This window comes from Chelon labrosus, assembly GCF_963514085.1.
Source record: "Chelon labrosus genome assembly, chromosome: 17".
Lineage (NCBI taxonomy): Eukaryota > Metazoa > Chordata > Actinopteri > Mugiliformes > Mugilidae > Chelon > Chelon labrosus.
In genome coordinates this window covers 26,243,542-26,255,908 of record NC_140350.1, presented here as the reverse complement: position 1 = coordinate 26,255,908, position 12,367 = coordinate 26,243,542, and the positions used below count along the sequence as shown (strand labels likewise).

The 12,367-nt window shown below is 41.8% G+C and overlaps 1 protein-coding gene across 1 annotated transcript; it reads right to left on the bottom strand.

Annotated features, from left to right (window-relative positions):
• Positions 1-351: 351 nt before the first annotated feature.
• Positions 352-11,084, bottom strand: LOC311502019 (GTPase IMAP family member 9-like). Its single transcript, XM_084564132.1, has 2 exons — positions 11,027-11,084; positions 352-1,586 (listed from the first exon to the last, which is right to left on the bottom strand). The coding sequence occupies exons 1-2, from the start codon at positions 11,055-11,057 to the stop codon at positions 751-753; spliced, it is 867 nt and encodes a 288-aa protein (XP_084420258.1). The 5' UTR covers positions 11,058-11,084; the 3' UTR covers positions 352-750.
• Positions 11,085-12,367: the final 1,283 nt, after the last annotated feature.

The following is a 12,367-nucleotide window of genomic DNA, read 5'->3' as shown; positions in this document are numbered from 1 at the left end:
CAACATGACTGTCAGCGTTAGCAGCAACATTAGCAACGGCAACATTAGCAACAACATGACTGTCAACGTTAGCAGCAACATTAGCAACGGCAACATTAGCAACAACATGACTGTCAACATTAGCAGCAACATTAGCAACAACATGACTGTCAACGTTAGCAGCAACATTAGCAACAGCAACATTAGTTAAATCTGGAGGAGCTGTGTAAATGTACTAATATTAAGGATGACACATTCCTGTGATTAGTAAATCTGCATACAGTCGTACACTGAAACAGTCACTAAACCCTGAACATAGTCAGAGAGGAAATAAGATTATTAGAGTACATAAACACAATGATCCATCTTCTAGTCACTGACAAATCAGAAATGATACTGATGAGGTTCTAAAGCATCTTTAATTCCTTGAGTTTAGATATTAGATTACATGAAGAACATATGAATACATGAATCACAGTAGATCAACAGTAAAATATGTCACTGCTCCATCATCAGCTTTAACAGAACAACAAACTTTATTTAAAACATGATTTTCTATCATTAATGACTCCAGAGATCACATGACCAGATGATTGTTGAAACTAAAACCCCAGTAACAACAAACAATGATCAGTGAAATCATGATGCTCCTAATCTCTGAAACTACTTTAATGATTCAATTCAATTCAATTCAATTTTATTTATATAGCGTCAATAACAATACAAATCGTCTCAAGACGCTTGATCTGTGTGGATGGTTAGCTCTGAAGATCATTGAATCACACAAAGGTTAATTTGCACTACCACACATATACCTCCCTCTGAACGTCCCACTGGACCTGCCACAGCTCTTCCAGCACCTGCTCCAACCAATGCTCCAGAATTTTCCAAAACCTGAATTAAGTCGTCTCTCTCTGCTCTTCTTCTTGCCACTTCAAGCCTCATCTCTGCATTTTCTCTCCGAAGTTTTTCCATCTCTTCTCTTATGGCTCTCTCAGCTTCTCTGAACATCTGGTTGGTGTAATATCTTCCTCCATTGATCTGAGCCGTTGAGTTGATCTTCTTCAGCAGCTCTCTGACCTGAGATGAATCATCATCTCTGTTGTTAAAGACATGATATCTTCCTCCACACTGTCTGATGAAGTCACTGAGAGGCTGACTACCTCTGATGAACTCTTCTATGGAGACTCCATCTGCCTTCAGATCGTCTCCATGGGTGAACAAGACCATCGTGTAATGAGCTGCTGCTTCTCCAAACATCTTCGTAATGATTTTCACTGTTTCCTGTTCTTCTTTTGTGAATCTCTTTGGCTCAATCACCACCAGGAACACATGAGGACCAGGAGCAGAGAATGAGATGCATCTACCGATCTCTCTCTTCACTTCATCCTGAGATAATTTGGTGTCAAACAGACCTGGAGTATCAACCACAGCCAGTATTTTACCATCAAACACTCCTGTCTCCCTCTGACACTCTGTAGTTACAGAGGAAGGACGTGCTGTAGATATAAAAGCTTTTCTTCCTAAGATGGTGTTTCCTGTTGCACTCTTCCCAGCTCCAGTTTTCCCAACAAGAACAATCCTCCGCTCACTTTCCAGTGCAGCATCTGTTGGAGAAATTCACAGAGACATTAGAGATGCTGTAAAGTCTGAATTCAAACTGTTTCCACCATCATATCTCAGAATAATGAACCCTTATGTTTCTGCACATTATAAAAACTAATCAACAATCAGTTTCATTGATGTGTTTTCAGTCCAAACTGTTGCTGCCACTGAGCTGACAGAAGTCTGGATGCATCAAGAAGAGAGAACCCAACATTTCATTAGAAAACATCTGAAACTCACTGACACAGCTCCAAGGTGTCTCTGTACTTTTAGTCAAACACTCAGCTTTTGCTTTGTCTGCTTTCTTTTAAACTTTGTCTTAATTAGTGATGCAATTTCAAACCTTTCAACTCAAATACCGTTCGTCGCACACAGACACAAAATACATCAAAACGTGCGTCTCGATCGGACTCGGTGTGCTTCTATACAGTTTTCGCGACGTAGTCTCGAAAAAACCACGATAAATTTCTCATTGAAATGAATGGAGAAGCCCGAAAAAAGCGGCAACATTCCAAAATTTACAGCTTGGCTTTGTCGAGCGATTACTCGGCCATGCTTTGTAGTAGAAACTTGCTTGGAAGTTTGTACGAGGCACGGGAAGTGTAGCTTTCTCTTCCTGAAAACGGCGTTTCGATACCTTTTACGGTTTGGTCAGGGTCGCAGTTTACGTTTTGGTGAAATTTGGGGAAAAAAATTAAAAATCAGCGTTTATAATGGGGCTCTGTGGCCCACTCTAACTGTCACTCTAGCTTCAGAGTTTCGGTGATATTCTGAAAAAAAAAGGTTCAATCTCACGTGGTGGCCACAGTTTTTGAGGTACAGAGATTAAAAATACGTAAAAACGTAGGGATTTTTGTTGGCTTTCAGATGGTGTGGGTTTTATTTGTGTGGGACGTACGGTTTGGGCTGCAGGCTCCTCCGAGCGAGGAGTGCGCCGACCAGTTTTCGAATTTTTCCCCATGTGTGTGTATGTGGAAAGCGAGAGCGATTTTTCGACGATTTTTCACGTCGCATACTTTTTTTCTAAAACGACTACGGCCACAATTTTCGCAGTAGGCGCGTGGGAACAACACTAAATTGTAGAAAACCCTCGGCTGACGCTCACGATGTGTTCGTTTTCCCGATAGGTCTTGTAGTTTTTGATTTATGAGCATTTGTTCGGAGGGCAAATCCTAGTTTGCACTTTCCCTCTGACTCAGGCAGAGGTGAGAGGGAGACTTCAGCGGCAGTTGACCCTGGTAGCCATGACAACCAGACCCCAACCAGCTTACACACGCAGCAGAAGGGGACCAGAGGCGGGAAAAGAGCTCTCAGTGGAAAACAGTATCTGCCAAAACATTAAAACCCCCCCAAACCATTACTGCAGTACTGTAGGGGGCCAGAACCTGACATTATGACCCCCCCACTCCAAACCTCCCACCTCCCCTCCCACTATAGCAGGGGTACTCAACTAAAATCTGAAAAGGTCCAGTCAGAGAAAATCTCCTCAAGCAAAGGTCCAGAACATCATAATGTCTAACTTGCGTTATGATTGTGATATATACAGAAGTGGCCTAGTAGTTGTATCAACGTCTGTAATCAACAATGGACTCTCAAATCAAGGAAAATACAAGTGAAAAACATTTTAACAAAATTTGTTGTTAACATTGAAACATATATAATACACTACTTTAGATATAGCGTTATAGCCTATGAACAATCTTCTATTATCGTTTTATTATCATTATCAAGTTAAAGAAGGGCTGCAGTTTAAAATGATATTCATATTGTGCATCTTAAAATAAAGTGCTTAATTTCATAAAATAAATAAAGTGTAGCAGCAGCTTGAGTCTCCCCTTTTCTGTAATTTTCACATCTCAATTATAGTCTCAACCAATTTTACAACCTACAGTGTATTTTTCATATTGGGCTCTGAGACTGCTAATTTTCTGGGACCTCAGTTCAGACTTGGATGGGTAGGATTGTTCAAAAGCTTTGTGCTTTGTCTCATAGTGGCGTTTCACATTGCCACTTTTAATTCGTGCCACGGTCTGTGAACATATGAGACACACTGGTTTTGTGCTATCTGCGGGAAGAATGAACAGGTATGCGTCGGTCCATTCCGTATTGAATGCTCGGTATTCGCTGTCTACTTTTCTTCTCTTAGAAAGCGCCATAATTATTTGACTTCTCCAGACTCCCACTCACTTGTCTGTCCGTCTTCTCTACCTGTACCGTTATAAACTCCTCGCCTCTCACTCGCCTCTTCCAACTGTCTGCATGAGTCGCGACTAGCAATGTGACGTGCCTTGAATGTAAACATTTTATTGGCTGAGTAGCATCACCCGGGTGGCTTAACTCGCACGCGGGTTGGTTTGTAAATTTCCTGGTCAACTAATCCAGTACCGTAAACCTCGGCGTAAAGCCAGGTAAAGCCTATAAAAGCTGTGCCGCTTAAAATACAAGCGCCCCGTCAAAATTAAAAATAATTTAATAATTTGTTGACTATAGGTTCGGTCCGTATGGCATGGCGTCTGGGTCCGTACTCGGACCCCGGTCCGCCTGTAAGTGACCCCTGCACTATAGCATTACAGACACAGACTGACAAAACATTAGGGACTCTCACAGCATTACATTCACTACAGTAGGGAGGCAGAACACCCCATGAACCCCCCTCCCTCCCTCTCTCCCTCCCTCCTCAGTTGGTGCTTTCACACAGCTGCTGGGCCTCTTAGCTATAGCTCTTCTCATTGACTGAATGACAACTTCTCAGTCATGTTTGACCTTTTCCTTTATTTTAAACACAAATTATATCTGGCTGCTTTGCTGAAACTCCTGACACAACATCCCTGACCCGTTTCCTTCATCTTATTAGGTCAGTGAATAGCTAAACTGCTAACAGACGCTAACGACTAGCCGCCCAGTGATTTAGCCGACGACTAGTCTTCCAGCATAGCTCATGTATGTTAGCAAGCTAGCGGAGCTAACGGAGCAAGCTAGCCGCTAGCTAACCGCCGCGGACTCAACCGCGGAGTTAGCCTCGAGCTAACCGCGAGCTAGCCTCGAGCTAACCGCGAGCTAACCGGGATTTAACCGCGGACCCGCGGGAGTTAACCACGAATTAGCCGCGGCAGTTAGCCGTGAGCTAACGCGGAGGCTAGTGGGGTTAGCCGCCGGCTAATTCGCCGCCTTGCTAGCGGGTGCTTATCACAGTAATAATGTTGAAGTTTTACAATTTAAAGGGAAGATATTTTTAAATGAAACTGTGTCAAACTGAAAAATATATTATTCCACCACATAAAGTAGGAAACATTTATGGCTTGCAACAACATTAATGACAGTATATATATAATTGGAGTAATTTAATATAATATGATGTTTTTAATTAAATAAATAATGAGCTGTTGAACACTCATAAGAGTTATATTAAGTATGTTACATAACATTATTTGACATGTCTATTTGTCTGCCTATAGTTTTCCTCCAGCTGATCCAGACAGACTGCAGTGACGTCCAACATGAGACGAAGAGCTGGACTCGCAGGACAATTTGAAGGTCTTCACTTCATCGCTGATTCCTTGTTACAGCCTGGATGTGTTAAGTTTAATATTGATGTTTTTCTAACTGTAAGACTGTGCCGTAAACTGTTAAACTATTGCTCAGGTAGGAGTAATGAGTTTTATTGTTAAAATTATTATGATTAACGATCAATTATTACGATTTGCTCGTTCTTTGTCTGGGGATCCTAGTGAGGACAGCCCTCTTAAAGGTGGGGGTGTGACGATCCCTCCCACTCTCTTCCTTATTTGATGCTGGCTTTCAGGTGGAGCTGGGAGGGGTCTGCTGCCTGTACCTGCCCTTCAGTTTGTAGAAGGCGAAGCATAAAGGACGACCCTTCTCAGTGTCTCTCTCTCTCAGCCAGGCCTACTGCATCCTCCTCATCCTGTTTGGTTTGTTGTACCCTGCATGACATCAAACTCACACCCTTCCAGTCAGTAGGAACCAGGCCTTAAATGACTATTTGAATTCTATGATGCTAAGATGCTACAATGCTATGATGCTAAGATGCTTTAATGATGCTACCATGCTATGATGCTTTAATGATGCTACAATGCTATGATGCATTGTAGCATCATTAAAGCATCATAGCATCTTAGTATAATTGCATTGTAGCATCTTAGCATCGTAGCAACATAGTATCTTAGCTTTGTAGCATCTTAGTATCATAGCATCTTAGTATCATAGCATCATAGCATTGTAGCATCTTGGCATAGTAGCATCATCATAGCATCGTAGCATCGCACTATCACAGCAATATAGCATGGTATCGCAGACTGCTGCGGCCACTGCATCACTCTCGCGATTTCCCGCAGGGGAATTGTCTAGTTTCTTTTCCTCTTCTGCTGTGTTTACCTCCTGGACTACCTTCCTCTGTCTGGACTTGTTCTATTAAAGCTTCACATCTGAACTTTCTCTTGTGTTTTTGTCTAATTCAATTCAATTTTATTTTATTTATATAGTGTCAATAACAAAACAAATTGTCTCAAGATGCTTTATAAAACCCAACCTGAAACCCCCCAGAGCAGCCTGAAGGCGATGGTGGCAGGAAACACTTCTTCCACATTCCCATCGAGTTCTGGATGAAGGCCCTTAGGTTCCTGTTGATCTTATACAGTTCCAGACATTCCAGTATCCATGTGTGTGGCATTGAGTCGTAAGCTTTCTTGTAGTCAATCCAGGCGATGCACAGGTTGGTCTGTCTGCTCTTACAGTCTCGGGCGACTGCTCTGTCGACCAGTAGCTGGTGCTTGGCTCCTCTGGTGTTGCTACCAATTCCCTTCTGAGCCCAGCTCATGTATTGAGCTACGTGCTTACTCATCTTAGCCGCAATTATGCCTGACAGGGCTTTCCATGTTGTGGAGAGACAGGTTATTGGCCGGTAGTTGGATGGGATAGGCCCCTTCTGGGGGTCCTTCAGGATTAGGACCGTCCTGCCCTGGGTTAGCCACTCTGGGTGGGACCCATCCCTTAGCAGCTGGTTCATCTGTGCTGCTAGGCGTTCATGGAGTGCTGTTAGCTTCTTCAGCCAGTAGGCATGGATCATATCGGGGCCTGGTGCTATCCAGCTCTTCATCTTTGACACTCTTTCTTGGATGTCTGCCATTGAGATGGTTACTGGTTCTTGTTCTGGGAGGTTGCTGTGGTCTGCTCTTAGGTCCACTAGCCACTAGCATCTGAGTTGTGTGATGCCTCTTTTTCCCATATACCTTTTCAGTATTCTTCCACCTCAGATCTTGGTGGGTCGGACCGGTTGTTATTTCCTCCCTGCCACTGAGAATACACCTTGGCTGGTTCAGTGGAGAACAGCTTGTTTATTCTCCTGGCCTCTGCTTCCTTGGTGTATCTCTTCAACCGGGTGGCCAGTGCTGTTAGTCTTTGTTTGGCAGTTTCGAGTGCTTCAGGTATGGAGAGCTTGGTGTGCTTCCTGGGTGCCCCTTTATTCACCATGTTGCCTCTCTGTAGCTCTGTTAGCTGGCTAACTTCTCTACGTGTTGCCCTTATCTTGGCCTCTAATCGTATTCTCCATGGTGGGTGCTGCCTGTTATGGTCTGAGCCCATCTTGTAGCCAAGCATTTCTAGGATTACTGTTGCTGTACTGTGTATCAGCTTATTGGTCTCAGTGATGGTTCCCGTAGGGATTGTTGTTAGTGCAGCATTCACATCCACTAGCAGATCTTCTGAAGGTACTTTACAAGTCAGCTTCGGTATTCGTCAGGGGTTCCAGGCTTCTAATTGTGCCATGATCTTCATTCTCAGGTCAGCAGCTCTTGCACTGAGGCTGGTATCTGTTGGGGCTCGGTACCCAATCTCTGATTGTGGGGGTGATGGTGGCGTCCCCCCGCTGACCTGTCGTCCTGGTGCCCCCTTGCCGTAGCATCGTTATTGTATCTCATCAATCATCAAGGAGTTTTCGATTGCGGATGTTGGAACACTGGGCTAACAGTTGTTTCGTTGTTAGCCTTGATTGTGGGTTTCGAAGTGACCATTGGTCCCACATTCTCTGCATGTATCCCTTCTCTTTAGGGTTGCTCGAATAGTAGCATTCCAACAGGTCCGTGTTTCCGCCCTTCTCCAGCTATGTCTTGTTCCAGTAGCCCATTTCTCATCAGGTTGCCCTGGTTCCCTAGCACCTGACGCGGACCTTGTTGACCCGGGCGACGTCCGAGCCGGTGTGACTCATTTGTCTGTACTCTCATGTTCCTGAGGTAGGCCTCATACATTAAGGATCTTGCCCAGCTGCTCGGCAGCTACTCCAGGCCTGTTCTCCATACAGCAGCGAAGCGAGTTCCTCCTGAGGAATCTGCACCAGCTCTTGTAGCCAACAGACAAAAAGTTTGCAGGTTAAACTCCCAAACAACAGGAGTCACATGGCTAGTTAGCACTGAGCTGCTAACAAACCACTTCAAAGGACTTCAAGGAGCGGCCGGTTTCCCTCCAACGTCTGCCATCAGGAACACACAGCAAGGACTACAACTTTTACAGCTCAGCTCTTCCATCAGGAACCAGCAGCTAAAGGAACAATACACCAGAAATGGACTTTCCACCAACTGGTAGTATGACCTGGGCCTAGTTAAGCTAAGCCAAGCTAAGCATAGAACTTTGATTTGATGTGATATTTGTTTTTATTGAGTTGTTTAGTATAGTGAATTGATGTTAGTTTAGATTATGCAACACATAGACTCAGGGTCTCTTGCATGCTAAACTAACCATCCTTTCTTTAACCTGGCACCTCATAAAACCCTTTTCACATTCTCTTATCACATTCCACATATCTACTGGCCAGCACATGGTATGAGTGTTTCCACTCAGCAGCTATTTTTCCTTTCCTTGTTCAAGACCTCAAGGCCCCAGCGGCCATCTTGACACACCCACAACTAGCGGCCATTTTGACGCACACACACACACACACACACCTGTTTAGAGGACTCTGTAGTTAGATTGTATGTTTACCTTTTTATTCTTGTAATAAATGTCCTTTAAACATACCAGTTGTCTGTTTAATGTTGCACAAGAGTGAATATTGCCAACCTTTACACTGTCAAGAACTCTAAATTCCTTCAACTTTAACTAGTTGTTAACATTGTAATTTTGGTTATAGTTATTAAGATAATTATTAATCAGAAATCCAAATTGACAATTTGGTATAATTTATGAGACTGATTTGATTGATTGGCTATCTTTTCCCTTCTTAGAAGGGTGGTGCCCCGAGGTGATCTACTAATTCAGATCCAGTTATTTAATAACAAATAATTATTTTTGATAATTATTAATTATTCATGATAGCCAAACCCCAATATTGAGTGCCGTAGTACCCAGGCCCAATAATATATATATATATATATATATATATATATATATATATATATATATATATATATATATATATACACACACACACACCTGGATGACTGAGAACCTTCACAGACATATTTTCCACAGTAGCTGTGATTTGCAGAAGTTTCTTATGATGTAAAAGTGATGTAACGAGAAAGGGATTCTTGCTGATCCCTGCATTGATTGTGCGCGTGTTTAATTGAGGTGTTTCATCTATAACTTTTATCCTTTTACTTCAAAGACACACAGATGCAAGTACAAAGTACAAAATTGAAGGTTTATTGGATTTTTTGGTTTATTTTGTACACAGCACAAAATAATAATCCATCAAAATCAGTGTTATTGCTAATCACTGACACATCCAAGGCTTTAATAATCTCCACAAGAAAAATCTACTTTGCATTCAGATTATTGAAAATATTTTATTTTTTGTGTGTTTTTTCAATAATTTGTGATGCCATCACAAACACTGGCATAAAAAGGGTTAAAAGGATTAATTCTGAAATTAATAAAATATTTGGTATCTATGATTAGAACTGAAGCTGATTAAAACATTTATATGTAAAAAAAAAAAGCAGAAACAAATATTAATATGTGTTATTTTATGGCATTTTTGAAGAGGACACTTTTGTCCCTTAATGGTAACAACATAACAGTTTAGGTTACACAGTGTAAAAATAGAGTATTATGGGATTTGAGTTTGAAATATTAACATTTGTTAAAAAAATACACACCTTTGCCAAATATCATAGCAACAAGCATAAGTAAAGTAAGTAAGTTTTAAAATTTTAAATTTCCAACATCCCAGAGGTCCAAATTTTGGCCAGAATTATTAAAAGTAGTACAACTGACCTGACTTGAGTACTGAGTACTAGGGATGTCCCGATCCGATCACGTGATCGGAAATCGGGGTCGATCACGTGGTTTCAGACTCGATCGGAATCGGACGTTACATCCCGATCAGGGATCGAATATATATATATATATATATATATTTATATTTATTCTCATTATTTTTTTTTATCAGATCTATAATATTTCAAAACAAATGGGAAAAGTAACAGCTTAGTATTTGCTGTTATATGGTGGTACAGAGTCAGACCGTCTCAACTCCACACAGAAACAACGTATGCGGCATGACGTCACTTTGCTGCGTGCTGTAAAGGAAGCTCTAAAGGAACACGGCAGCAACTTCAAGCTAGTGGCGCGGATCGGATCGGGACTCGGTATCGGCAGATACTCAAAATCAAATGACTCGGACTCGGACTCGGGGGCAAAAAAACATCCCTACTGAGTACCATACTATAGTACTGGTACATTTCCAAACTGGTTGAGCAAGAAGCTTTAAATAATAACCATAAACATGTTTGTCAGGTGGAAACTCCCCATGAAGAAGAACAAAGAAGGCTGTGGCCAAGACTGAAAAACCAAAGGTCAGGTAAATGTACTTTTGGCCTAAATTTGGACTTTAAAGCTTCTTGTTCAACCAGTTTAGAAATGTTCTGGTACTATAGTGCTGCCCATTCTGTAAATCTGATAAACTGGTTTACAGTAATACTACACATATAGTATATATAGTACTATATATACTACAGTAATATACTCACTATGGTATATCAATAGTTAACTATCATACTGTGTTATGTTCAGCTACTTGATGTGACATGATCAATAAATGAATCTTGTAACAGTTATCATAAATAATCTCCACTACGTTTGTTCATTACCTGCAGATACAGTTCCTCTTTCCTGTCACAGAAGCAGCAGACAGTGACAACGCCTCAACTCAGTAGGTGTTTTTATTTTACCACCAGAACTCAGAAATGATCAAATCCTTCTAGAGTATTATTTTCTTCTTGGTTTTCTAAACCAGAACACGTCATGTATATATTTATAACAACAAAGAGAAACTCTACCACATACAGTGTAGAACAGTACAGACACTATAGTTAACTATGAAGAGCTGGAGCAGTGGTTTGACTTCATCAGTTCACTCTAGTAGAAGTATTAGTGTGAAGTTTACATGTATTAAATATTAAATGAGTATCAAAGCTGTAAATGTTCTTACTGAGCAGATCGAGTTGGTTGCCAGTGTTCATCTTTTTCAGGCCGTTAGTTCTTCTCTGTTGACGTCCTCCTGGTGAATACTTTCACTTTCATCAGCTCTGCTTTATATTCTGCTTCTAGTCTCCTCCTCTGATCATGTGATGGCTGATGTCACAGTCCAGACTCCTCCTGACACACATTCATGAACCATATTAAACTATCTGAGGTTTAAATGGGAAAGTCCACAATGATGAAGACGTCTCAGAGACATGGAGATGAAGAAGATTAAAAGTTCATATATATATAGTTCCATTAACTCCTCACTGCTGTCCACCTTGATATTCTACCTCCTTCTTTATCTGATTAGGACTCATGTCTTCTACCAACCAATGGTCGCCCCCACCAAGACTGTTCAGTGTTACCCAAACAACAAACCATGGGTAACACAGGGAGTCAATGCTGTCCTCAACCAGAAAAAGAAGGCCTTCAGGACTAAGAACAAGGAGGAGATGAAAGCAGCACAGAGGGAGGTGAAACGTTGCCTGAGGGAAGCAAATGACTGCTACAGGAAGAAGGTGGAGCAGAAGCTGAGGGAGAACAACATGAGGGACGTCTGGGACGGTGTCAGAACCATCACAGGACACAAAGCAAGGACCAGCACAGAGGGGGGAAGTGTAGAGAGAGCCAACGACCTGAACATCTTCTTCAATGGGTTCAGTGAATACACTCCACTCCCCACTCCCCACCGTGTTGGCTATCTTTTCCCTTCTTAGAAGGGTGGTGCCCCGAGGTGATCTACTAATTCAGATCCAGTTATTTAATAACAAATAATTATTTTTGATAATTATTAATTATTCATGATAGCCAAACCCCAATATTGAGTGCCGTAGTACCCAGGCCCAATAATATATATATATATACACACACACCTGGATGACTGAGAACCTTCACAGACATATTTTCCACAGTAGCTGTGATTTGCAGAAGTTTCTTATGATGTAAAAGTGATGTAACGAGAAAGGGATTCTTGCTGATCCCTGCATTGATTGTGCGCGTGTTTAATTGAGGTGTTTCATCTATAACTTTTATCCTTTTACTTCAAAGACACACAGATGCAAGTACAAAGTACAAAATTGAAGGTTTATTGGATTTTTTGGTTTATTTTGTACACAGCACAAAATAATAATCCATCAAAATCAGTGTTATTGCTAAGAACATCTTCTTCAATAGGTTCAGTGAATACACTCCACTCCCCACCGTTACTGTAGCCTGCCCTCCCCCAACGTATCTCCACCCACAGACACCAGCAGCCCACCCTCCTCTCCTCCCCCCCAGCTGCCGCAGCCATCACCCCTCCCCACCC

Coding starts and splice junctions, on each gene's coding strand:
- LOC311502019 (XM_084564132.1), bottom strand. CDS start 11,057: ATGAACACTGGCAACCAACTCGATCTGCTCA. Junction 1,587..11,026: donor CAACCAACTCGATCTGCTCA/GTAAGAACATTT, acceptor TTTCTCCAACAG/ATGCTGCACTGGAAAGTGAG.